Here is a 27,521-nt window from a genome sequence, read left to right on the forward strand (position 1 = left end):
GATACACGTGGAGTCGCCAGCCATTTCTTTTCACCTGAAAGTGAAGCGTTTCACCAGGAGGACGTAGCATGCGGGAGGATCACGCTATTTCTCTGTTTCCCCTCCCCCCCAAACAGGCTGATCAGAGGAGGCGCTAGTGCAGCGACCAGGACACATACCCACATCCAGCTTCCCACCCACAGACACAGCCAATTGTGTCTGTAGGGATGCCCGACCAAGCCGGAGGTAACACGGTGATTTGAACTTGTGATCCCCATGTTGGTAGGCAATGGAATAGACCACTACGCTACCCACATGCCCTTAATTGTCTTTTTCTGATCATTTCATGCCATTATTATAGTATAAGCCTAATCGTAGTTTAATAATACATATACCTTATGAAGAAGAGCAGCCATTTATTGGCACTGAACTGAACATGAATAAAAATTACATTTCTGTTTGCCTTTTAGATTTTGTAAACAAAAATTGCACATAACATATATGACAAATAACAACTTAAATATATAAAGCCTATTATTGAAATATACAAAGAAATCAGTAAAAATGGAAGGTACCAATAATCAAAATAAACAATGTACTGTGGCCAAAACAGGCGTTATCCTTGTCAACCACAACCACAGCCAGTCATGCTCCTCACTGGTTAGGTAGATTCCGGGCAAGGAACACCATCATGTTGATCTTATCTGGCTTAAGACAACATCTCACTCGGGTCACAATGTTGCCAGCTGTACTGAACATTCCCTGAGGCAGTACTTGTTGCACAAGTGCACATGTACTTTCTTGCCAACTTGGCCATCAAAGGGAACCTTGCTTGGTTATCGCACCACCACATCAGAGGAACCACGAAGAGATCCAGTGTCTCTTCCTGCAGGTACCGTCTCAGTTCAGTATCAGCTCGTACTCTTTTTGCCACAGCCTGGTTAGCAATTTGGGTTCTTCTGTTCTGCAACAGGTCGCACAACCTGTCCTTCTTGGGTGCAGGAAATGCAGATCCATCATCTTCTGCCACAGTTCTGTTACAGTCCCCACCTCCGTTACTGTTGCCTCCTTCCTCTCTCGTCTCCATCGTCTCTCTTAAAAGCTGGTCTTTAGTATCATCCACGACCACTGCATCCCCAATGTTGTGGTTTTGACCGCCACCTTTTTGCTGTAAATCTGACAAATCGCCTCCTCCAAGTTATTGAGCTCTCCTTTTTCATTTGGCTTAAAACTAAAATGTGCCCACAGAAGTGCTGTGGTGTTTGGCTTTGCAACTATATCCATGTTGTTAATGTCAACAGATGCTCGTCGAAATGCAGTTGTTGAATATTATAGAATAAGCGTCTCAAGACAAACAGTTTGCTGGCGCTAATTCACCACTCATGTGCCAGGGGCACAACAACATGATGTCAGAGCGCCAGTCAAACAACAAACGGTGGAAAACGACGTGAAAATACGACATGTCTGTTAGTTTCATCTCGCTGTTTTTATAAAAATGAATGGAAACAATTCTAATGATTATGCAAAATGATCGCGGTCAGGTCAAATGTGCCATTAAACCATCGCAAAAGGGGTGCAACAAGATGACATCATTAAAAGCGCGCCAGTTAAACAATACACGGTGGAAAACGATGTGGAAATAGTGATGGAAATATGCCATTTCTGTCAGTTTCATCCAGCTGACTGTATACAAATGAATGGAAACAATTCTAATGATTATGCAAAATGATCGCAGTCAGGACAAATGTGCCATTAAACCATCGCAGAAGGGGCGCAACAAGAGGACGTCATTAAAGGAGCGTCAGTCAAACAACAAACAGTGGAAAACGACAGGGAAATAGTGATGGAAATATGACATTTCTGTTAGTTTCATCCAGCTGCTTTTATACAAATGAATGGAAACGATTCTAACGATTATGCAAAATGATCGCAGCCAGGTCAAATAATCGTGATCAGGTGATTATGTAATAATTGTGACAGCCCTAGTTGTCCCCTCCTGATTAGATCCTTGCTTGTGTTGTATTAACTCTCAGATGTACGTTGCTTTGGATAAAAGGGTCTGCTAAACGAAATTTTAACATTCAGTCTCAACTGACTGCAGGCACCCCCACCCCTATAAACAACACAGTGGCACAATGACCAAAAACGATCGGTTTCATATGCAAATTGCCTTTGGCTTTTAAATATGTGACAAATTTGAATAAAACAGGGATGGGCTATACAGAACACACATGTAACTAAAAACAAATCGATTGGTTTGGATGATAATATGAATAAACAGGAGACGTTGGTACTGAAAATGGCAGCTCATCTGTTGCATTGAGTATTTTTGGTAAAAAAAAAAAAAGAAAAAGAGAGATGAATCTCATGAATGCACCAGTGTGTGCAAAATGAGCTGAGCAGTGGAATAGCGCTGATGATCACAAAGAGGAAATGCAACAAATCGCCTAGTTACCATGACCCCAAATTCAACCAATGAGAGTTGTAGGAAAGGTTTTTCAAAAAATGCTGAAACAGCTAACATTAGCAACCTTCTGACTCCATCTCCAACCGGTTGCAGTTTTTTAAGCATAACGCTATATGACAAACCATCCGGGTGACAACCCAGCCACTGGGGATGCAAAAGCCGGTGCATGCTTAGTGCTAGTCTCAAGCCTGGATATATGGGGAGGGTTGAATCGGGAAGGGTATCTGGCGTTAAACCATTGCCAAATCAGTTATGTGGATCGTAAATCAGATTTCCATACCAGATTGGTCAAGGCCCGGGTTACCAACGGCCGCCACTGGTACTGCTGGCCAGCAGGGTGCCAGTGAAGACTAAGCTACTGTTGAGTGAAGGAGAAGAAGGGAGGGAAGGCATGTCCAAAGGCAGTGGGAAAGGAGTAAGGGTAGGAGTGTAGACGTGAGAGACGGAGTTTTGAATGTTGGCACTATGACTGGTAAAGGGAGCGAGCTGGCTGATATGATGGAGAGAGGGAAGGTACATATACTGTGTGTGCAAGAGACCAGGTGGAAGGGGAGGCCACGAGCATCAAAGGTGGGTTCAAGCTCTTCTACCATGGTGTGGATGGGAGGAGAAACGGGGTAGGGGTTAATTCTGAATGAAGAGCATGTCAAGAGTGTGCTGGAGGTCAAGAGTGTCAGACAGAGTGATAAGTATGAAGCTGGAAATCGAATGTGTATTGATGAATGTTATATGCCCAGCAAGTTTGGTGTGAGATGGAAGAGAAAGAAGAATTCTGGAGTGAGTTGGATGATGTGGTGGAGAGTGTACCCAAATAGGAGGGAGTGGTGACTGGAGCGGACTTCAATGGGTATGTTGGTGAAGGGAATGGAGGTGATGAGGAAATGATGGGTAGGGTATGGTGTCAAGGAGAGGAACAAGGAAGGACAAATGATGGTGGATTTTGCAAACAAGATGGAAATGGCTGTGGTGTATATGTATTTCAAGAAGAGGAAGGAACAGAGAGTGATTTATAAGAGGGGAGGAAGGTGCATATAGGTGGACTGTATCTTATGTAGGGGGACCAATCTTAAAGAGATTGGAGACTGCAAGGTGGTGACAGGGAGAACGTAGGTGGTCTGTAGGATGACTTTTGAGATCAAAAAGATGAAGATAGTGAAGGCAGAGCCAACGATCAAATGGTGGAAGCTGAAGGAGGAGGACTGTTGTATGGAGTTCAGGGAGGAGTTAAGACATGCACTGGGTGATAATGAAGAGTTGCCGGATGGCTGGGCAACTACTGCAGAAATGGTAAGGGAGACAGCTAGGAAGGAACTTGGTTTATCATCTGGACAGAGGAAAGAAGGAAAGGAGACTTGGTGGTGGAATGAGGAAGTACAGCAAAGTATACAGAGGAAGAGGTTGGTGAAGAAATAGGGTAGTAAGAGATGAACAAAGTAGACAGGACTACAAGGAGATGTGGCGTAAGTGAAAGAGAGAGGTGGCAAAGCCAAAGGTGTATGATGAGTTGTCTGTGAATGTTCTCATTCATCCAGGTCATGGTTATCCAAAGGAATTGAATCAAGTGCAACTGGACTTGGTATACATCCGTGAAGACGTTTTGCCTCTCATCCAAGAGGCTTCATCAGTTCGTGCCTTTCTGACTAGACCAAGCTACTCTGACTGGCTGGTGATGAAACTCAGATATTTATCCTCTTTGGAGTCGTTATCAGAGCTATTGATGTCCATGGCTCTTTGTGTTCTGATGTTTAGCAACGCCCGTCGTTATCAATACCTCTGATAACGACGGGCGTATAGAGAAGGTCAGAAGGAGTTACATCTTTGTGGATTTAGAGAAAGCATATGACAGGGTGCTGAGAGAGGAGGTGTGGTAATTGTATGAGGATTTAGGGCGTGGCAGAGAAGTACTATATAAGAATGGTGCAGGATATGTATGAGGGCAGCATGACAGTGGTGAGGTGTGCGGTAGGAGTGACGGATGGGTTCAAGGTGGATAGGATTAAATCAAGGACCGGCTCTGAGCCCTTTCTTGTTTGTAATGTTGATAGACAGGTTGAAGGACGACATCAGGCAGGAGTCTCTGTTGCGATGGTCGTGGATGACATTGCGATCTGTAATGAGAGTAGGGAGTAGGTTGAGGGCAGCCTGGAGAGGTGGAGGTATGCACTGGAGAGAAGAGGAATGAAAGTCAAGACAGTAGGAGCAAGGTTTATGGATGTGGTGAGAGAGGACATGCAAGTGGTTGGCGTGACAGAGGAAGCAGCAGAGGACAGGAAAAGATGGAAACGGATGATCTGCTCTGGCGACCCCTGACGGGAGTAGCCAAATGAAGAAGAAGATAAACCATCCAGATGACAAATGCTAAATGCAATAGCACAGTATGTAGCAAAACATATGCTGCTAATTATTACGGTCAAAAAAGGGGGGTTAGTTTTGCAAATACGTTTGATTAACAGTGCCAGATACTATCCCACATTCTATGAGAAATGTCGAAGTATATGGAATCAGAACAAAAGCAAATAGACGAGTTCTAATGATCTAGGACACTGGTACCTTACATCAGCCTCACCATGCACTTTTTCAACAACTTCCAAACACAAACTTGATGTTTACAAGTGGCAACTTTACCAAGGAACAAGCCTGCGCTAAGCCTTGCCAAACTGGAGTTTGCAGAGACCATAGTCTGTATTACAAACCAATGTTGTCACAGCTGCAGAACTCAATGACTGATCGGTGATCAACTCAGTCAATTTCATTTACTATCTTTTAAGTTTTTAGGGACTTTTTCAGCGCACCTTTTAAAAGATACACTTCATGGCCAAAGGTATGTGGACATGCCTTCTAATTTGTGGGTTCAGCTATTTCAGCCACACCCACTGCTAACAAGTGCATGAAAATTAAGCATACGGCCATGCAATCTCCATAGACAAACATTGGCAGCAGAATGGGACATACAGAAGCACTTGGTGACTTTCAGCGTGGCACTGTCATAGGATGCCACCTTTCCAACTTGTCAGTTGGTCAAATTTCTGCTCTACTAGATCTGCCCCTGGTCAATTGTAAATGCTTTTGTTATGAAGTGAAAACATGTCGGAGCAACAACAGCTCAGCCGTGATGCTACGGTAGACCACACAAGCTCACAGAATGGGATGGTCATGTGATGAAGCATAGCATGTGAAAAAAAAAAAAATCGCAAAAAACCTGTCCTTGGTTGCAACGCTCCCTACCAAGTTCCAGAGTGCCTCTTGCAGCAACATCAGCACAAGAACTGTTCATTGGGAGCTTCATGAAATGGGTTTCCTTGGCCGAGCAGCCACACACAAGCCTAATATCATGCGCAATGCCAAGAGCCGGCTGGAGTAGTGTAAAAAACACCGCCATTGGACTGGAAAAATGGAATCGCGTTCTCCGGAGTGATGAATCAGGTTTCACTATCTGGCAGTCTAACAGACCAATCTGGGTATGGTGGATGCCAAGAGAATACTACCTGCCCGAATGCATAGCGCCAACTGTAAAGTTTGGTGGAGGAGGAATAATGGTCTTGGGCAAGGGCCCGTTAGTTCCAGTGAAGAAAAATCTTAATGCTACAGCATACAATGACATTCTAGACAATTGTGTGCATCCAATTTTGTGGCAACAGTTTGGGCAAGGCCCTTTCCTGTTTCAGCATGACAATGCCCCTGTGCACAAAGCTATAAAGACACGGTTTGCAGAGTTTGGTGTGGAAGAACATGAGTGGCCTGCACAGAGTCCTGATCTCAACCCCATCTAACACCTTTGGGATAAATTGGAATGGTGACTGTGAGCGAGGCCTTCTCCCCAACATCAGTGCCCAACCTCACTGATGCACAAGTTTTACTCAGTGCAGTTATCTGGCTAAGTCAGTTATCACGTTTTGTGATACAAGCCCCTAGCCATGATACAAGTTCAAATTATCGCAAAATATCTTCCAATAGTTGCTCCGTGCACCTCAGATAGATAAACCAAAATATTGTGGGGGTGGGTTCTCGCTCTCTCTCCATTCCCTTCCATTGAGTGCACAGGTCTCAAAGTCACACTTTAGCACATAAACAAAAGTGACCAAAGCGCATTCTGCCAATTTAATTAATATTGTGTCCTATCACTCATGTTTTGGCATCTATTTACCATTATTAGTAAAGGTACCATTCTCTTCGTTCCCTCTGCATAGCTTCACTGAATATGTAAATTGCCTCTCATAGCATTCTAGCAAGCCAACTTCTGTTCAGTTCGTTTACTATCGCGGATACAGGCTCCAGAGGTGGGTATGAAGATTTTGACCAGTCAGATTGATTATTACTCATGCAAGAATCAGCAAGGCAATTGGTCACATAAGCCACCTACCGGATCTGCTTTCAATTTAACATGGTAAAACAATATGAAGAAAGACGTTTCATTCTCCCAAAACATACGCATTAGGTCTACTCATTTAACATATTGGCAGAATCCACTTTGTACACATTTGTGTATGACATATGTGACTTTGAGACCCCTTTTGCTTAGCAATGGAGTGGAGAGCGAAAAAAAATTATCCTAGAGGATTATCCCTCTAGGCTGCAGGTAACAACTGTTGAAGATACTTTGTATTTAGACTTGTATCATGGCCACAACACAACCAAAAGTTCTAACAAAATTCAACATCACTTTAATGTTTTTTTTTCCTGGCACAATTTTTTTGTTGTTGCCCTAATACTGCAAGTCTAACTGTCATCCCAATATGCAACACACTTATCACATATGTTGACCATATCATGTAGCCCTAGTGCATATACCCATTTTCAAAACTAAATCATAGAGACATTTCCAAAAGACATGGCAATGGAAACAAGGGAAATAACCAGGGCAACAAAATAGAGCTTGAAAACCCTTTGGATATATGTACACTTTTTGATCCATGTCATGTTTTGTCTTTTGCCCTGTTTTGCGTATCCATATATTACATCAGCTCCTTTGTCCACAACACTGTTTAGTGTTTGTGTTCATGAAAAGCTACAAGATATCTTGCCTAATCCAACCAATCAGCAGTGGTATAACCCATAGGCCTATTTGCAGGTCTGCACCTACCCAGAAACCACCATATACACATGGTGTTGCAGACATGTACATCACTTATAGAGGACAACACGTTGTCTGAAGGCTTATTTACTCAGAATAACATACCAGACTAGGCACCAGAGAGAAAGACTGACACTGGGCAATGAAAGTGGATGGCATGTGCCCAATTCTAGCTTTTAATTAAATTGTGGACAAACCCAAAAAGTTTAAATTGCTCTTTGGTGATAGAAATGGTGCATCCCCTTCCCCTGCCAACTATTCTTACCTACTTCTACCCCGTTTTGGTTCTATGAACAAGCCCTTATTTTTACTTCAGCATTACAACTGATTTGACTGAATAAACCCGGTTTTTGCACACAGCAATACTATCTTATCATTCAGTGACAAAAAATTGCTTAAGCATTGATTATTCTGTTCAAAAACAGTTCTTTGGAGAACATGCATAAGAATAAATGGCGAAACCATCTATTGCAATAGTTATAAGATATCACACAAGATGTGCTCATGGTGCTCTTTCTGTAAATATTGTAAATCATGTGAGCCAACCTGAGTTCTGATAACTCCTTTGTGGTTATCATAGCAAAATTCTATTTTCTTATCTCACTTCAGATTGAAAAAAACTGCTAATGTTTTGGGGGAAATATAAGGCAATAACAACAAAGTCCCAGGCAATGAGATAATTGTGGAGAGCTGGAAAGAAAGTCTTTATGATCTTGCTTTTGAAGCTCCACGTCGGTGCAGACATTTTAACCTTGGGTCACCGACTACATTCATGACTGAGAGATCATTCAAACTTAGTAGCCTATGGTGTAAATATATATGAAAATGTACCCACATTAAAATCTCAACTATACATACTAACGGTACAAGCACATCGTTATTCGTGTAAAAATTGTTATCAGTGGAAAAAGCAAAAACTTGTCTACTAAATAATACAACATTGTAAGGTAGTTTGATGGTGCGTTCATTTCACTAATTAAAGTCACTTACACTTCGTGTAAAGCCCGTTGCATTCTAACGAGCGTGATGTGCTGTATAAATAAAATCTGATTGATATATAAATTGGATTGATTGACGGGGCGGTCTAGGCTCTCTGGTTCCCTTGATAAGCAGGTTACCAAACAGAGGTAGTCAGACAAGCTAACGTTTGCTAGCTGGTCTTCGATTTAACTCACCTGTCCATATTCTGCTGTATCGCCACCTGTTCCGCCATGATCGTCGGGACGTATAAAATACTCGGAAGCTCGTTGTTGGGTTAACTATACCAAGCGGAGTACAAATAAGATGTATAGCAACGCGCTGGCTGGCTAATTCGGTGCAGTTGAGGTTGGCCTGAGGAGACCAAGCTAACGCCAGCCGAGTTAGCTTACTAGCTTAGCCGCAGAGGCCTTTGTGTTGACACGCAACGTCTGGGGTACGTTACCCCCCTCCCCCAACTGATTGCACCTATTGATCAACAGCTACGCGGTCACGCCCGTGTGGTTACCGCAGACTTCTCACCGGCGCACTTTTTTTAAGTAAGGACGTCGTTTACATCAATTAACACTTCGTTTGTCACAAACGTTAGCGTATCGGCGTGACCGCTGGACTCCATTGACCGCCCGTCTCTGAGGTAACGCAGTACAACATCGAGCGAAGCGTGCTGCGTCATCACAACAAGGCGCGGGGTCGAAGGACGAACGCGTGTCTGCGGAAACATGGGATTCGTAGTTTCAGGCTGGCCCCCCTCCTCTCCCCCTCCCCCCCCGTGTGGCCAAAAATATATATATTAAATTAATGTTCTGAGCCGCCTCGACAGATCCACACAGAGGACTGAGGTTTGTCGGAAACTCGCGCATCATGAAGATAAATATTTGGCTACAGAACACTTCTTACTGCGGTAAGACATTTTTTTATCGTGCTGCTTTTCCGTTTGTTTGTTTGTTTGTTTGTTTTTTTACAAATCTGGGTCCCACTCTTTTGACTGTTCAGTCGAACGCCAACAAATGATTCCTTGATAAATAACGCGTATCAGTTCTTGATATTTCGGGACTGGAGAAAATAGTGACCTACTCCAGTTAATTGAAGATTTGGCGCAATTGCAGGACCCCCCCCCCCACACACACACACACACACACCACTCTCCCTCTGCACCTCCCTGTCTTTCAAACTTCATGTGCAACAACCCTTTTGTCGCCAACTGTGCGAAGCCTACATACGCATTTTCCAATTGAATATTCGAGAACATGTCCACTCTCTTTCTCCAGAACTCTCTTTCAGTTGTAGTTACCCTGCACTCACTACTCGCAGCCTGGTGTGGGTGGATGTTCCTGCGTGTGACAGAAATCAGAAAGGGGGTGGGGGGGTTAATAGAAGTGAGTAGGGGGGGGTAGAGAAAGTTTGATAGCGATCTTTTCAGTCTTGAAGGACATGTATACTGAAAACGTTTTAAGAATGTGTCGCATCACGTAAGCCTACCTTGCTCACAACTGACGCTCGACAACAGGAGTCAACCACACAGCGACGCAGCGATCGCTCGGCCGATGCGCACTGGGAACTACAATTCCCTGCAGCCTCCGCGGCATCATCCATGCGCCGCAGTCGATCAGCTGTTGAGGCGACTGCTGACTATCTCGGCACAAGGGTAACTCGTTTGTCAAACCCAGACGAGGCAAACAGAAATAGCTTTATTTACAGAATCCCAAAGGTGAACGTTAAAGGTAATTTACATTTGACTTGAGGCAAAAGGCGACACGTTGTGTGTGCATGCTATTTGTTTCTTCTTCTTGTTTTTGTTCACGCGGGGGGCACTTGTGCATTTTAGGGAATTTCAAGGCAAGTCAGCTTTATGGATGTGTCGAGTGACTTGATCGCCACCAAGAATATGCCCTTCGATCGGCACGTTTTGGCAGTGTCGTCTGTCAGCGGCGGAAAGGTGTTTATCGATTCGGCAGCCTTTGATGACCTTGGAAACGCAGCGCTTCGAGGAGAAAACGGGGATTAACTGGTGTAGTTTGTGCAATGCGGACTACTGGCGATTACCTTGGAAGCCCACACTTGTGTCATTACCACCGTGTTACGACCACAGCCACGATTCGGCGTGTCAGCCGGGCGTTTGTAATAAACACAGTTTTGAAAGTGTCCACGCTATTCCAGCCATGTCATTTCAAGGCCTTACTCAAGGCTGCGCGGTGTCTTTTCCTGCAGCCGGGCTCCGATGACAGGCCGCCGTTGAAGTGAAGCCAAAGTTTTCACCGGGCCTTCGTTTAATGCGACGGTAGTCATTACTGCTGTTAGGTGTTTTGTGTTTTTTTGTTCTGAATTTAGCACGTGTTAAAGTGGAACGGGTTTGCCCCCAATTGTCCTGCAGTTTGTGCTTTATGGCGTGCGTTGTGCTCAGCCCGACAGAGCAGGCTCTCTCGCTCGCCACGGTGTCGCAATTTACAACACAGCCCGGTCTATTGAGTCCGCCGCGAGACACCTTTCGAAACGCCTCGCTTTGCGTCCGCGATCCTGTCATGCGGCGCCGGGGCTGGAAACGGCTGCCGCGGAGCGTCCGCGGTCCGCGCCGGCGCGAGACTGACACGTCAGGAAACGCTCGAGGATACGGTCTGCGTAATTACCCCGGTCGCATCGCTAAAGAGTTAAGTTTCGCAAGATAAGCGTTGAAACTAGTCCAGTCGACTGAGGACGACCACACAGGGTGGAGCTTTTATCTGCATGCTACCCCGGGCTATCGCATCAAATGCACTAAGATAGCTCAGGGTTTTTTTTTTTTAATCGTATCCCGGTCAATCCACGGGTTCAGCGACACGGATTTACAGGGCAGACGTACTGCTCCCGCAGTCCTTATATGGGTAGATACCTTTACGCCGTAATAAAGTAGCCGAAGCGCGCCGTCAAGTGCGTCACATTCTACCGCATGTCGTCGAAACGGGGGGGAGACCATAAGTGCGTCGTACTGGAAGTCAGCTGGTTCAAACGCCTTTACGATAGGGTTAAGGTACAGCGTCTTTAATAACCTTGTTTGAAGGACAGCTGTATTTATTGACGTATGCAAATTAATACAGGGGAGGTCCTTGGGGAGGAGAAAAAAAAAACAGAATCAGTTTCACGTTGCAGTCCGGAGAGTTCCTGCTGGAGAGAAAACGAGACGTGGCGAATTCTGGTGAATATCAGCGGCGTCGCTCCGCACTCACCGGCGGAGCGTTCAGCTGGGGGGAGATCCGAAGGGAATAATCTGTGTGGGGATTTATCAGTCCCTCGGGTTGTCTTAGCATTGTTTTGTTTTGTTGCTCCCCCTTTTCGGCGTAAATGGCTGATCACGAATTCGCCTTGCAATTGGCCGGCTCCTCTTGCATGGCTTTGCCGAAGTTAAAACGCGGCGGCGGCGGCGGCGGGCCGGCGAGCGTTGTGTATGATATCCTGAATAATAACCCCTCGTCTCTGTTTTTCCCTGTTTCAGCTCGGCAAACCATGCAGGATGATTTATTGATGGACAAAAACAAAGCCCAGCCTCACCATCAGCAAGACCCAGCGAACGTAGACCCTCCCTCCACCCCGACCCCCTCATCGGAACCCCCTTCTCTGGAGGAGAGTCCCTCGACGGTGACCAGCCCAGCGGCCTCAGCGCTCGGTAGCAAAGACAACAAGGTGCCGATGGAGTCGCCGATCCTGCCCGGTTTGAGTTTCCACCAGCCGCAGGAGACCGGTGGCACCCTCTCCCCCTCGTTCGGGAGCACTTGGTCCACGGGAACCACGAACGCCGTGGACGACAGTTTTTTTCAAGGAATACCCTCAATGAACGGCACGATGCTCTTCCAGAACTTCCCCCACCATGTCAACCCGGTGTTTGGAGGTAATTTCTCCCCTCAGCTCGGCTTGGCTCAGTCTCAGCACCAACAGCAGCACCAACAGCAGCAGCAGCAGCATCAACATCAGCAGCAGCAGCAGCAGCAGCCGCCGCCGCAACAGCAGCAGCAGCAGCAGCCCCCCCAGCAGAGGAGGTCCCCCGTCAGCCCCAACCAGGGCCCCTTATTTCCTCAGAGAAACGCTTATCAGACCATCATGAATACTAAGGGGTCATCGTCGTCCTCGGCCTCATCATCTGCTTGGAATAACCATCAAAATGCTGCTTGGAGCACGGCCTCCAACCCCTGGAGCGGTCTTCAGGCGGGCAGGGACCCCCGGAGGGCCGTGGGCGTCGGGGTTGGTGTTGGTGTCGGGGTGCCATCTCCTCTGAATCCCATCTCTCCCATGAAAAAGCCTTACACTAGCAACGTTATTGCACCCCCAAAATTTCCAAGAGCTGGCCCCCTCGGTCCTAAGTCCTGGATGGAGGACAGCGCCTTTAGAACAGACAACACCAACAATATACTGCCTTTCCAGGTAACCTTAATCCACTGCACTCACGCAGCAGATTGTCTAGTGGCTTAGGCCTACGTAGCCTTTGGCCTGGACAGTGCTCAAATTTGCAGCCTTTTTTAAAGATTATCATTGACCTCACTCTGGCTGGCTACATATTTAAAGTGACAATGAATGTAATGGATGAACTTAGAGTTGAGAGAGTTTTCACTCACAAATGGTAATGAATAGTGAAAAAAGATCAGCAGCTATCTATGATGTTTATGCATTGATACTATAGTGTAGGACATGACCTTCAGAGCTATTGTCAATCGACTCGGGATGTAAAGCATAATGGGCCTACTTAAGACGTCTTCATACGCCAAGTAAATAATGTCGGCCTAAATGGTGTATGCATTCAATCTGACTAGACTTCACAGCAATCAGGAGCCACAAGACTATCCATATGATAAATAATAAAGCTGTGGATATTTTTTTTGCGGGCAGTTTATTGTGATGCATAATCAAATCGAATTAGATGATACGTCATAATCAAAATAAAATAATGGCAAATGCATTCAAGTCATAGGTCAGCAACTTGCTTAAACAACTCCTACATGGTATAACAGGCAGTTTTTGTTTTTGCAACGCTTATTGCGTGAAATGGTTAAATTTCCTTCTTGTATTGCTGGCTCACTCTCAGGGGGGTAGAGGGGACACACTACTTGTGTTTGGTTGGCTTGCCCTGGAATAGTGGGTGGATATTAAACATGAGCTCCACTGCGCTGCTGTGCTTCAAACTGTCACTCAAACTGTCACGGTTGTTGTTCAACAGTAATGACCAAAGTAATATTTCTGTTGCGACAGAATGATAATCTTGACCAGTGCTGAGTGCCAGTGCCCACTTTCAGTGCATACTAGGCTGTTAAGGAGACACAGTAGTGCAATTTACAGAAATCAACATGGAGTGTAACAGCCAGACCTGTGTTTTATTTTTCTATTCACTTACAGTTCATTTACATATAGAACTTACATTATGCAAAGCTCATCTCTAACCTCCTGACAGCATTGCTTAGGGTACTGGGTCTGTTATATTGAGTTGGGGTTTTTTTGGGTTTTTTTTTTTTTTTGACTATCTCTATAATTGCCTTGTGCTTCCTGAATAGGCTAATAACAGCTTTTTCCCGTGGTCAGCCATGTGTTTTTCTCGTGTTTATTGGTGGACTGTGTTCCAGGAATAATAAACCATCAACAAATAAGCCAGTTGAACGCACCCTTAAGTCAATAGCTTAGTAAAATGGGGGGGGGTGTTACCCATTCAAAATGGGGTACAGGAGAACAGTATGAGGCAAAGTGTAATAAAACATAACCTACTGCATGGTGAAATTCTATCCTGCTTGAAAAGTAGAGCCTTTTGAAGAGATACTGATTTTGTGTCAGTCTTCCATTTACTTCCCTGTTTCCTCAGCTGAGGCTGTCTCTAGTTTCTCATGACTTGGCTGCCTCACAGAGCTAGTTATCACCAGGACACATGATCAGATGGCTACATGCTATTCTGTTTGGAGTGGCCAGTTTACTGAAGTGGAACCCAGACAAATGGCTCAGTTGAGCAGACCAGGGGAGCCGGGTGCAACAATCCCATAATATCATCTGAACAACTGGAGACAGGTGTACCTTTTGTCACTCTGTAGAGATCTTCTTTTTTTTTTTCAAAGTCACGCATGATCATAGATCAGTTTTTGAGTCCCATGCCCTCAAACTTGCCTGCTATTGGTGACTGCTTTTAAAAAAGGGTGAGGAATTTGTGGAATTCAACTTGACATGTTCGTGTGAGGCGTAAAAAAATACAGTCACATGAGCATTTGGGGGGGTACCCTGTTTTTGAAATGACAGCAGTAGCGAGTGTGCACTCCATTGTGATCCTCATCATTTCTTGTCAGGTCGGATGTGAGAAGTCAGCCAACCGACTGAACCGACTGACAGGCGAGTTTTGCAGTCAGATGTCACCCGGTGGACATGCAAAACCATTTGGGCTTCGTTAAGTCTGAAGCAGTCTCGGAACCCAGAGGGCACAAGGGCCAACAAGGCTTCCGGTGTAGCTGCTGGCTGCTCACTTCCGTTTCCTGTGAAGACTTCTTCTTCCGTGCGCCCGTGATTGTTTACAGTCAGATTAGCAACCTGAGACACGAAAATGGAGTTGGAGTTTAGAGACCAACTCTACGATCGGGTCGATTCACAAGTCGTCCACACGAGTCGAGCGTTTCTCCACACGATACACACTTTTTTGTAGGTGTTTTCGGTCCAGATGACATTTCGGCCAAAGCGTACCGCCTCTTTCGCTCCCCACACGGACCGTTACCAACATGCAACCAAAGCATGTTCCCGTAGAAAATCACCGCCTACTCGGACGTGCTCGCTCAACACTACTCGGTCTAAAACGGAAGCGGAAATCGGAACGCTTCCGACACCAAAATCTTATCCCGTGCCTACAGATTAAGTCTGGAGGTGTAACCAATATGATTTTAATCTTTTCCTCTGTTCAGAACATGTACCAGCTAGCTTGCTTGCCTTTTTTTCTTCAATTTTTTCTCCTCTTAACCCATTTCCCCTGTTTTGATAGGCCTTTGTGGTCAAATCAGAACAGATGATTAATTGACTGTCCGTTTTAACGGTTAACCCTTAGGCAATTGAATAGGCCAAAATTCATATCAAGTAAAATGAATTCTTCATAAAGAACAAGTTAACCAAATCTTTCATGTTTGGTCTGTTTCCAGTCTAATCTCTCCTAGGTGTTTTTGTTTTTTGATTTCAATATCTTGTTTATGGGTCATGAAGAAAGCTAGGATAAAGCAAAGGTAGCAGTTACGGGTAGGTCAATCTCTGCCTCCATACCTCTTACAAGTGTGATATATTAACACGGCAGTAAAATCTGTAACCTGAGTGAGCTAGGTAGGTGAGCGGTACATATGATGTGGGCCTCCTCAGGTTATTTTACTACTGTGAGCTATCTGACCCCCACCCACCCCCCACTCGCCACCCCCACCCCACCCCCCAACCAACCTCACTACTACCACCACCAACCACTCCTCACTGTGTTCATCCACGTGTGTCGGAGAGGAGGGGGAAACGAAAAGCTCAGCGTTTTTAAGTGTTTACCGTTTGTACCAAGTGGGCAGATTTTTATCTGTGCCGTGCTGCCGAGTCCAGAGCAAGGGAATAACACTTTTGAATGCTCAGCCGAATGGGCAACAATAGCCCTGGTGTGCAAACAATGTGTCCCCGGCTCGGGCAGCGGACACAGGACGCAGCTGCCAAGGCTGGCCCTTAGCTTCAGCTCTCTCCTAGTCAGGCGTGCCGGCGAGACTTAATCTCACGCCCTACCTTTATCCTACGCGTCATTCTCATGAAACAATCTGCCCACAAACATAAACATCTTGTCTCAACAGCTTCTGGTTCAACCTCAAGCGGTTTTCCTGGTTTAACCTTAAACTAGCGTCGGTGCTTAATTTGTGTTTCTTATCGAGCCTCGAATCTAAATGGATTGCTGGCTGCCTTACAGAGCCAGGAAATTGTTTGTGAGCGACTCGGTTAACTAGACATGCAAATACATACCGACTGGAACTCAACATTGCTTGCAGCAACTCATGTGGAAACCCCTTGTGCCCCATCGCAACCCGAGCAACAAACTTTATCTCCGAAAAAGCGATTCCGCAAAACAGCTGTGTTTGGTAGAAATTAGTTCCAGGCAGCTGGCCGATGAATTTGTCACCAAAAGCACAGTGACACAAAACGACGGGAAGGCCTTAGACGGTGGAAAAGAGCCTCGACATGAAAGGATACTTCAGTCTTGAAACTGATTTTCTTTTTCATGTTGAGGTGTGGCTCTACCAAATACCCCTTTTGACTGGCGGTCTGCTCCGTAAGTTGTAAGAAAGTAATATTTGTCATAATGAGAGCTTCCCTTTATACATGCTTGCCTTTCAATACAAGCGGAACCCATTGTGGTCCCCAGGGCCGACATGGGCCAGCTATTTTAGATTTTTTAATTTTTTTTCTTTGGACCATGATGTTTGGTCTCAAATTCCTGGTTTATAATAGCCCAGTTTGGCTGCAAGCAGGGTTTGAGTTATAATCTGAGCCTTGTTGGGGTCTCTAAAATAACTCGACGTTAGAGGCAGACATAAATAAATAATAGCCCAACGGGTTGGAGAGAGAGAGAGAGAGAGAGAGAGAATCACGGCGCACACACAGCAGCAGCCCACTACTTGCAACAGTTGTGTTGAGTAGATTGCAACAACCCGAAACTGCTCGAGATGTCTGCGATATTGCAACAACAAAGTTTCAGTAACTTGTAATATGCCGACCCAGACCTGCGCCATGATGACATGACAGACTACACACAACACACAGCGCTATCCATTGTTCTGACTCAACAGCTAAGCGATAGCCGCATGTATCTCGGCCAATAATTTTGTTGTTTTTGCTATTTTTCTACAGATGCATGGAGCTTAAATAGAGACGACAAACAAAATATGTACATAAAATAGCCTAGTAAAAAGTAAAAGCCATCCTGTTACTGTTACGCAGACCAAAGTGGTCTGTTTTCAGCAGGCTGTGGTCACAGCGCTGGAACCTGTGACGCCGAAGTCTGACGTCCTTACTTTATCCGAGATTGGTGGAACCGGAGAGGGTCGAATTTGAGGCCCGTTCAGGTCCACGATTCGTGGACCCGTTTTTTGTTTCTTTGTGGAAAAAAAGCCGAAACTAGCCAGGCTTGTCGACCCCCGTTGGCAGCAGCGGCCTTTTCTCGGCGGCATGGTAGCTAGTCTATACTACTACTTTCTGTTCAGTATTATAAAGATAACGCTGGCTGATGCATGTCGTCGCTTCTTCTCCCAAATGTGTTGAACGTTTGCAGCTCGTGCGCTCTCAACAAGCACAGCTCACACAATATTCTGCTGGGCACCATGGCGGCTTGGTGGTGAAGGGCAGCCGTACGGTCATTCACGAGAGATGATGGTGCGTTTAGTCCTTTTTGAAAACATGTTTCTTTTAGCCTGTTTATCTCGTGGACATAAATAACGCTCATTACATAGAAAAATGCATTATTTGTGATTTAAAAAACAGTTGTTGGTCATGTATTAGTGACCCCCCCCCACAGATGTATGAGTTCAGACCCCTCCTTATGGGAGCTCAGCTCCCACTGGCTCCCACATAACTCGAACCCAGGCTGCAAATAGAGAGGCAGTTTGTTTCAGCCTGTCAGGCTGATGTAACAATAGCTGGGTGCTGTTGGTGCATGCCACTTACTGGCTCAGCAACCACACTGATCTGCCCTTGAGCAAGGTAACCAACAAGAATTTTGTCTTCAGGGGTAAATATGAATGCATGTGTGCAAGTTTCCCATGGATGGAGATGGTAATGGGGCTGTGAGGTTGTGCCCGCTCCTTTGGGGATACAGCTGACGGGCATGTCAGTTCAGAAATCTCAGCCTTATTAAAAGTGCATGCGTGCGGGTGCGTGTTTGCGTGTACGTGTGCATGGTTTTATTTGTTGTATACCTCTACGCATGCATGTACACCCGTTTGTTAGTTGTCCATTTAGGATAGGCGTCTTTGTGGTAATTGTAGAGCAACGGCAAAGGGGCATCCTCATCGTCCAGTCAGTTGTTAATATGGTGGCACTATTTGAGCAGCTGTTATATACAACACATCAAACAGTCCGATTCATGGAAGACATGAGCCGTCCCTGTTGATGTTCCCACAAAATGTAGTTAGCTGTTCTCTATCAAATAAAAATAAATTACTGGGTGCTATGCTTACCAAACCAAGTTATCTTTCTTGCATTTTTTTTTCTTGCCTATTATCTCGGCACATTTGCCATAAGCAGCCCGGTCATTAATTGTCAGGTTCTGGTCAGTCAAGGTGACAGATATTGCACTAATATGTCAATAGTACTTGGCACAACATGCCTACCTGGTTTGCTCCAGTTATCAGCTTATGGGGGGGGGGGGGGGAATCAACTGGCTCTGGTATTTGCTTTCCATATTGTTCAGTGGAATGATCCTAACCCGAATACTTTTTTCCTTTTGCTGTGTTGCAGGACCGGAACCGGCCCTTTGATGCATTTAACTTGCACTCTTTGGAGAATTCCTTAATGGATATGATAAGGACTGACCATGACAAAGGTAAACCACACCCTGCCGGTGGCCCACCAATGACTATCGCTGATATTATATGGAGGAATCATTTTGCAGGTTAGGAATATTCATATGTCCGTGCTCATTTGGGTTGTTTTGGCTTCATTGGCACCTCATCTCCTAGAACTTTTCTTTTTTTTTTTTTTTTTTTTTTACTTATTTGCCCCCATTTGACAATGCAGTTTGAATTATTATTTTCACACTTTTAAATTGTGATTAATTAATTCTTTGCCTTACCTGCAAAATCTTGCATTATGTTAATTTTTCTGTGTGTGTGTTTCGTCATGTGTACGCGTGTGCACTACTCACTGTCCTCTCCTTCTAATGTTATTTGATGTGTGCTTCTCCTGCTGAATGATTCATTTGTTGTGAACACAAAATGTCGAGTTATTGTATCAGTTCATTTGTGTTTGACGTCTCAGCGTTTTGTTTAAAAAAAAAAGCCATGTTTTTTATTGTCCCCTTGCTGTGTGATTTGTGAATCTACTCCCGATCATCACATGTGGAATTAGGAACAGCATCATACCTTAGATCTTTGTGTGTGTGTGTGTGTGTGTGTGTGTGTGTGTGTGTGTGTGTGTGTGTGTGGTTTCACTGGAAAAGATGAGAAGCTATGGAATCTCTTCTCGCTCCTTCTCAGGGCTATCCAATGTAAGTTAGATCTCTTAAGCTAATATTTTGCCTGGTCGGGTCACGTGCCTATTGTAAAAACCATGGATCCAGTTAACCAAATGGGCCCCTGTCAGGTTGGGTGTTGTCCCCAACAATGGAAATACTCTGGAGGGGGAGGCAACGGGGAGGGGGGCATATAATGGACAGAGCCTGTTGCTTTCTCATGCGTAGGGTCTGTTTTTCTAATCTTGTGTTGAGAGAGCATTGTTTTCAGCAAAAAGGGTCGTCCTGGTTTGGCCCAACTTCACTAGACGGGGACCAGAATCTCCTGCACACCTTCCCGTGTGTGTGTGTGTGTGTGTGTCTGAGTGTGTTTGAGAGAGAGAGGCAGAGTGAAAGATAATGTAAAAAGAGGGAGGGCGAGGGAAAGAGATTCATTATTGTGACTTTAAATCCCTGCCTGTCACCTTTATTTATTTTCTCGGTTCGCTCATTATCATGTAAACACTATGGGGCCACAGAGCAGGTCCACCCAGTTCTCCACTCTATAGTCTACCTACCCACTATCTGAACATGGTCTCCGCCCTCGCTTTTGTGACGGTCCTTGGTCCGCTCATGATCTACAGCAAGACTCAAGACTGAAGCGAATTCAGGGGGCAGTTGGGAACCGCCGCAGCCGGGACGCGAACCCGGGTCTCCCGCCCCCCGGATGACTATGTTAACCAGTCGACTAAAGGGTCCGACCAGCATCTTACCATGGCAGGCTGTGTCGATCAGGGACAACTGGTTTTGCTCAGGACCAGTTAGCCCTGAATGAAATCCTCCTTTACCGATGAAGACGCAAGACGGAGATGACACAGTGTTTCTCCTTTCTCGGTTTACTCTCAGTCCGCGACTCTCGTTCCTAGACCCACTACCCATGTAAAGGTCATGACCCACGAGACGAGAGCTCCTAGTTAGGGTGAACTAACCCGGTAGGCCCGACGTGTGCATTCCCTGCTGAATAGCCCCGCCCACCACTGTTCTGTGAGACATTTCTCACATACTTCTCATTGTGACCAGAATAGTTGTTTTCACTTGAGTATATTATGAGTCCCTGCGAGTGTTGTTGTGTGTATGTTTTTTAATGAGACCAAGAGACGCTTGTGTTGTGACAAGACTTCTATAGGCCCGAGAGGCGCACCCCACCATGGAATGAAGTGGAGGGCAAGACTCTTTAGATCCTGCTTGTTTTTCCTCTGAGCACTTGTTTGGAGAGGAGTTGGTCCAGCCCACTGTTTGGTGTGTGTGTGTGTGTGTGTCTGTCTGCATGTCTGCATGTCTGCATGTGTGCTTGTGTGTGAGCAATATGGGATGGGTGTGCACGGTATTAGTTGGTTGGGTCAGTGATTCTGTGCGATAATGACACTTCATTCTGGCAATCCTCTAAAAACTCCTAAATGCTCATTCATCCCATTGGGAGCTGCTGCTCTGTTTGGCAGTGGGGAAGAGAGGAGCAGGACTGTGGGGTGTGGGGGTGTGTGTGTGTGTGTGGGGGGGGGGTGTTCCTGAACAAACAGGCCCTTTCTGCCGCTCCACACACACGCACGCCGGCGTGCACGGAGTTCCTGAAGTGGGTCAGCTGAGCTCACGTGTGGAGAGTTAGGCGTTTCCCCCACCCCAATTTCACTCACATATATGCACACGCGCGCGCACACACACACACACACACACACACCACAGATCTTCCCCTTGCCCTGGAAAAACACCAGCAGTTGACAAGAGCTTGCAAAGTTAAAATAGTGTGATCCACATTTACCATTTGTGCGCACGCACACAAATTGTTTATCTCTCTCTCTCTCTCTCTTTCTCTCTCACACACACACACACACACACACACACGCACACACGCACACCCAACACAAATTGTTTCTGACATACAAATTAATGCTGACATTCCATGCTAAGCAGTTCCATCTTACACACTCTCAGGCTGTCACTTGTTCCTTGCCAAATGTTGTCTCATTGCTTTGCATAGAACACTCTCCAGACATGTTGCTGTAAATTTGGCATAGGGTCACTCCTCGCACAATACACACATTTAGATCTTGGACATATTTCATTGACGTGATGTATCCCCCAAACCTTCAGGACCGTCATAGATGACCCGCCCCCATTTTCCAACGTCTCTCTCTCTCTCTCAGTCACGCACACAGTCTCTCAGCTGGTCTGCCTCACATGATCACACTGATGCCTTGGTTAGAGATTGCATTTTCTCTCCAGACCGACATTTAGAGGGTTGAAATTGATGCACTCAAGTTTTAAACTGCCATGAATGTGAGTTCTGACGAGTCACGTACGTGACAGTAACAACAACCATGTTGTTCTTCAACGCTAATAAGTTTAGTTTTGTACAAGCAGTCTTTCCACTGAAAAGAAACACTTGAATTACAGTATGAGTCATGAGGGGGCATTCTGGGTTGTGTTTAGGTTAACAGCATTCATGAGACATTGTGTTATTGTTCAGATCCAGGGCACAGGCGCTGAGTTTAAGTCAGAAGTCTACGTGCTTGTCGACGAGAGCATTGGTCAATGGTAAGAACTGACAAGCAGGTTTTTATCAGGAGTAGAAGAAGAATTGCAAGCACAGCACTGGTCAGATCTGCACGATTACTGTACGGTTAGGGAAGGGTGGTCCAGTAGATTTTTTTTTTCAATCATTAGGAAATTTTATAACAACCAGGCTTTCACTCCTACATAAAACGACCACGGGTGGTCAAAATGACGGCCTGTTTTTAAACTCTATATTCTGTCAAGATAAATGCCCAGTTGAGATATTAATGCACTGCATATGTTAGTATGTCTGTTAGGAAGCGACCGACACCAACATTTACATTTTAACAACTATAATACTATTTTTAAACAATTTAAACTTCAGAGAGACATGGTCGAACTTGAATAGCAACATGGAAAAAGTGAAAATATTACCTGAAAGACAAAACGGAAAACGCATATTGCTAATCTAACAAACGTAACAAAGGCCTTTAAAACGTGTAACGTAAAATAATTTAAAAAAAAAAACAACCGAAAGACCGGAACTTAAAAACTACTAGAACGACCATGGGCGGTCAAAATGGCCGCCCACTTTTTTTAAACACTGTATTCTGTCAAAATAAATACCCAACTGAGATGCTAATGCATTTCATATTGGAGTGAATTTCGGGGGGCACAACTGCAGGAACCGCCGCAGCCGGGACGCGAACCCGTATCTCCCGCATCGCGGGAGACGTCGCTAACCGCTCGACTAAAAGATCTGTCACGTTAGTGTGTCTTCTGCTTGATCCACCTTACAATATGTTAGTATGTCTGTTAAGAAACCGATGCCAAAAATTAAAATTTTCACAACTTTTAATACTACTTTTCGAACCATTTTAAATCGCCGCTGTCCAACGCCTGTAAATACCGCAACGCCTCTGAGGCAGTCGTGGAGCGTCTGAAACGGCGTCTACAACCAGACATGTTGGAAACAATCAAAAATCAAGTTTAGACTCCTCCTCTGCGCTGGAGGGCGCTAGTGTGTTTCTAGGACAGGGCGATAAACTTCGCGCAGGAAATGACGTGACCAACATACGTCATAAACAGTGACATGACGCGCACGATCACGCGCACATTAACAGCGGACTTTTTGACGGCTCGTGGTCGTTTTAGGTATATCTTATCGTAACTTTTTTGTGTGCAGTTGATCTAAAACTCATTTTAATGCAAATATATGCAACTTTAGGACCATTCGGTGAGTGGTAGGTATCTTTTTTTTTTGTTTTTCACAAACTTATTAAACTTTGAAAATCCAAAACAGTCATAATGTGACCGGCTTGGTTGTTCTAACATTAAAAAAAAACCAAAACAAAAAAAAAACCGATTAATCTTAAAAAAAAAAGTTCCAAATGTTGTTACATGTTGACATTATTTTCTGTTTTTGAGGAGGGGACCCTGAGAGCAGGATAAGCGGTTTGGATAATGGATGGATGGATGGACGGACAGGGGTCAGTGTGGACACATGTCCTGTGGGTTCAGAGGGTTCACAGCAGCCCGAGCTGAAGTGAAAGGCCGTTTTTCAAAACAGGCAGATGAACCGAGTGCATGTCTAACAAGCCAGAGTTGACCTCTTGACCTTTAGGCACATGTAGTTGACAACGCCTCATGAGAGTCATCCACAGCAAAGGACAGCTTTGTACTTTAAACAGTCAGTAAAAGCTGGTAAGAGATAAGACTGTTTATTGGCAGTGGTAAAGGGTTGATCACGCTTTTCGCCTCCAGTAAAGCACGATGCAGAGTGGTACATAGGTTTGTTACAGGCACAGCTGAGCTCATCCAATCCGGGGGGGGGGGTCTGAAACAAGTCAGGACTTGTTTTGTCTCAGAAAATCATGCCCCCCCCCCCCCAGATCTCTTAAACAGCAAGAGACTATTGAAAGCATGCCCATCACTGCCAAATTGTGTGTTCAGGTATGTTTGAATCGAGGAAGCGAAGTCTCTTTAACTTTGATAGTTTCCTGTTCATCATCTGTGTTGAGCATTACAACATAGTTGAGATGTGAGGAAAATTAGTCTAAGATGTCAGTCTAAAAAAAACAACACTTTTTTTTCCCCGTCATTGTTGAAGAGAGTTGTTTTGAACTATGGTGTTGTTTTGTATGTGGTGTGTGGCTTTATCTGTTTGGGCCTGATCACTAAATGAACTTTGGTCCCACCGTGGTAATGGGAGTCCTGAGCTCATGAGTTCAGCTGGACTTGTTGTGCAGGGAAAGAATCAGGCCACGCTGACACATGCAGCAACCTTCCCGTGACTTGGTTTTATAACAGAGCACTCTGCCCCGTGCGTCCACGCTCATTCCTTCCAATCTCATGTGCTTTGTTTACTTTGCACTTTCCTTCAATTGGTATTTGTGTCAGTCACATATTGGTTATCGCTCTCCTTTTTTGCCGGAGCACCGCTGATAAGTGAAGGTTATTTTGACAGCAACAAGCAAGAGAGTGACTTTAGGGGATCCCTTCAGCACGTTGTTATTGTTTTTTTTTTTATTATTATTGTTTTTTTTTTTTCAGGACAGTTAACGTTTCCACACCTCCCTGTTGGTGCGCCTGCCCTGCACTCATAACTGCTGCTGGGGTGTGTTTTTCCAGAGGCAGATATTTGGGGGCTTTAAGATGTGCCGTAATGTGGAACAGAGGGTACAGAACGTGGCCAACGCAGAGCCGGGAGAGAACAGAGGGTGTGAAGCATCCAGACTACTGGGCTGAATTGAGTTCAAGTTGAACAAAAATCAGCACCAAAACCAGGATTCGGACAGTACAGTGCATCACCATTTAGCCCTCGATATGTCACAGCGTTTAGACTGGCGGTTCCAAAGTCTGCTTTCTACAGAGCCCTCCAAACTCGCCCCTGATAGACACTATGCCACCTTCTGACATGTGTAATTTTCACCAAGATAATGAGAGGAAGGGTGTCCGGGTAGCATGGCGGTCTATTCCGTTGCCTACCAACACGGGGATCACCGGTTCGAATCCCCATGTTACCTTCAGCTTGGTCAGGCGTCCCTACCGACACAATTGGCCATGTCTGTGTGTGGGAAGCCGGGTGTGGGTATGTGTCCTGGTCGCTGCACTAGCGCCTCCTCTGGTCAGTCGGGGTGCCTGTTCGGGGGGAAGGGGGAACTGGGGTAAATAGTGTGATCCTCCAACGTGCTACTTTCCCCTGGCGAACTCCTCACTGTCAGGTGAAAAGAAGCAGCTGGCGACTCCACATGTATGGGAGGAGGCATGTGGTAGTCTGCAGCCCTCCCTGGATCGGCAGAGGGGGTGGAGCAGAGGCCTGAACGACTTAGAAAATTGGATAATTGGCCAAATACATTTGGGGAGAAAAACGGAAAACTCTAAAAAAAAGAAAAAGAAAAAAGAAAGCTAGTGAGAGGAAGACTTAATAGAAGATAAATTTTCTATATTCATCCATCCATCCATCCATCCATTATCTAGTATAACCGCTTATCCAATTTAGGGTCGCGGGGGGGGGGGCTGGAACCTATCCCAGCATGCATTGGGCGCAAGGAATGACCACAAGAGCAGCCCACTCACTAGGCCTCCTGCTCTCCACAACCCCAGCGCTATAAATCAAAAATTTGGAGTATTGCCAGGAGGAGCCGGGACCCCAAATTAGGGACCGTTGAACAAACCCGCCCCACTTACATCAAATTGATCTCGGCAAGGTCGTTGTTATGTCTTTAATTTGTCTGATGCGTGACAGGGAGGAGAGGCGTTGGCTTCGTGGCCAAGAAAGTGAACGGCCTCTCCTCCCCCTAACTCCAGGTCAGGAGGTGGAGAGTAGCCCAGAATCTTGTTTAAGGAAATGTCAGCGGTGCGACTGCAGTACCCTGACCCCTCAGGCTGCTCCCTACAGCTTTGAGGCAGGGGGCAGATGGCACATGCCCACAGCGCTATTTTTACCCTTCGGGGATGCAACCGTACCCCCTTGGTGACCAAAAGGGCTTATTTAGTGGCAAAGATTAACACGGACCACAGTTATTTTACTAATATATCTTGGTGGCTTTTTTGTCTTTTCAACCAGCGAAAGCTGTATTTTGAGTGTTGTGTATGTGCGGAACACTTCCATCGCAGTGTACGGGCGTTGGAAAGCGTGGTTAGATGCTGATGTAATTATCTCTGTTGGTGCTGTTGCTCTTGGGTGAGCTGCTATGTAGAAACCTGGCTTAGATGTCACATGGAAGTGGGCTGGGAGAGATCATTCCTTGGAGATTTTCAGAGGGAGTGTGACTGAAACATTGTTTTGTTTGTTCATACACATACACATATACCTATGTGTGCTAGCATGTGTGTGTGTGTGTGTGTGTGTGTGTGTGTGTGCGTGCATGGGCTTTTCGTGTCATATTTCCCTTAAAGCCCTCTTGTTCCCTGGATTATGACTTGCTGAGTAGAGTGAGAACTCCATAACTGTTGAGACTGGCTGTCCCCTTCCACCACCCCACTTCCCACACTGGTTTGCAGCCAGGGCTAACCGCTAACCCCCTCTTGCCGTTGGCAGGCGAGGAAGAGGCCCCCGTCGGTATTCGTCTGTCTTGCGTGGCTCGAGTTTTGAAACCTTGGGACATGCCATCTTGTTTGCACCACACCAGCTTGCAACACGCGGCTGTGCCGTCTCTCACAGTCAGTGCTTTATATAGGCATACACACGCCAGCGGTAAAACGAGATTTCCCGACAACACCCCCCCCCCCAAAAAAACCACAAAAAAAAAAAACCCAAACTATCCTCCCAATGTTTTCATCATGGGGTGATGGGGAAAATAAGTTTCTTAACATTTTGATGAACAAAGTTAAAACCTGTTTAAGCCGGTCTTGCTAACTACCTGCATGTTGATTTATTGGTTTCCTGACTGAATGGCATATTGGCATATCAGTGTAAATATTTGGTTGCTTAACTTTCTGCAAATGACTCAATGTAAGCTACTTGCTGTTCCGTTTGTTTGCAAAAAAGAAGAAGAAGAAAAAAGCCGCAGTGCCTTAGGCGTGTTTTGAAGGATAGGCCTTAATTTGAAATATTAGACTCGAGATAATGTGACTGGACATTCTGTCTTCAGAAATTGAGGGTTTTTTTTTTTTTTGCCTTGACTTAAATCCTGTCTCTGTTTTCCCATGCACCCATATAGAATATAGAAAGAAAGGAGGAAAAAAAGAACAGAGATAGATATCGGAGAACCTGAAAGTGATTTCTTCCTCAGCAAGCACCTTCCCAGGAAGACAAAGAGCTGCGGTTACATGAGCCCATTTTTTTTCCCCCCTCTCCGAACGAAAACGATCCAATTGATGATTCCCCAAAAGTG

At 45.4% G+C, this 27,521-nt stretch overlaps 2 protein-coding genes across 4 annotated transcripts in view; one reads left to right on the forward strand and one right to left on the reverse strand.

Annotated features, from left to right (window-relative positions):
* Window positions 1-9,121, reverse strand: part of marchf5 (membrane-associated ring finger (C3HC4) 5) — a 55,089-nt gene extending 45,968 nt beyond the window's left edge. Inside the window, exon 1 of the mRNA XM_056292220.1 lies at window positions 8,693-9,121. Within this exon, the coding sequence (XP_056148195.1) occupies window positions 8,693-8,730 (38 nt within the window). The 5' untranslated portion in view covers window positions 8,731-9,121. The remainder of the gene's footprint in view (window positions 1-8,692) is intronic.
* Window positions 9,122-9,329: 208 nt separating this feature from the next.
* The window catches only part of cpeb3 (cytoplasmic polyadenylation element binding protein 3), a 57,025-nt gene continuing 38,833 nt past the window's right edge, over window positions 9,330-27,521 (forward strand). Inside the window, exons 1-3 of one of the 3 annotated variants that reach the window (XM_056292218.1) lie at window positions 9,330-9,396; window positions 11,962-12,884; window positions 18,942-19,026. In XM_056292218.1, the coding sequence (XP_056148193.1) occupies window positions 9,357-9,396; window positions 11,962-12,884; window positions 18,942-19,026 (1,048 nt within the window). In that variant the 5' untranslated portion in view covers window positions 9,330-9,356. Of the gene's footprint in view, window positions 9,397-11,433; window positions 11,500-11,810; window positions 12,885-18,941; window positions 19,027-27,521 lie in introns of those variants that run through there. The other 2 variants (XM_056292219.1, XM_056292217.1) reach the window with 2 other exon arrangements.

Source organism: Lampris incognitus, chromosome 13 (assembly GCF_029633865.1).
Source record: "Lampris incognitus isolate fLamInc1 chromosome 13, fLamInc1.hap2, whole genome shotgun sequence".
Taxonomy (NCBI): Eukaryota; Metazoa; Chordata; class Actinopteri; order Lampriformes; family Lampridae; genus Lampris; species Lampris incognitus.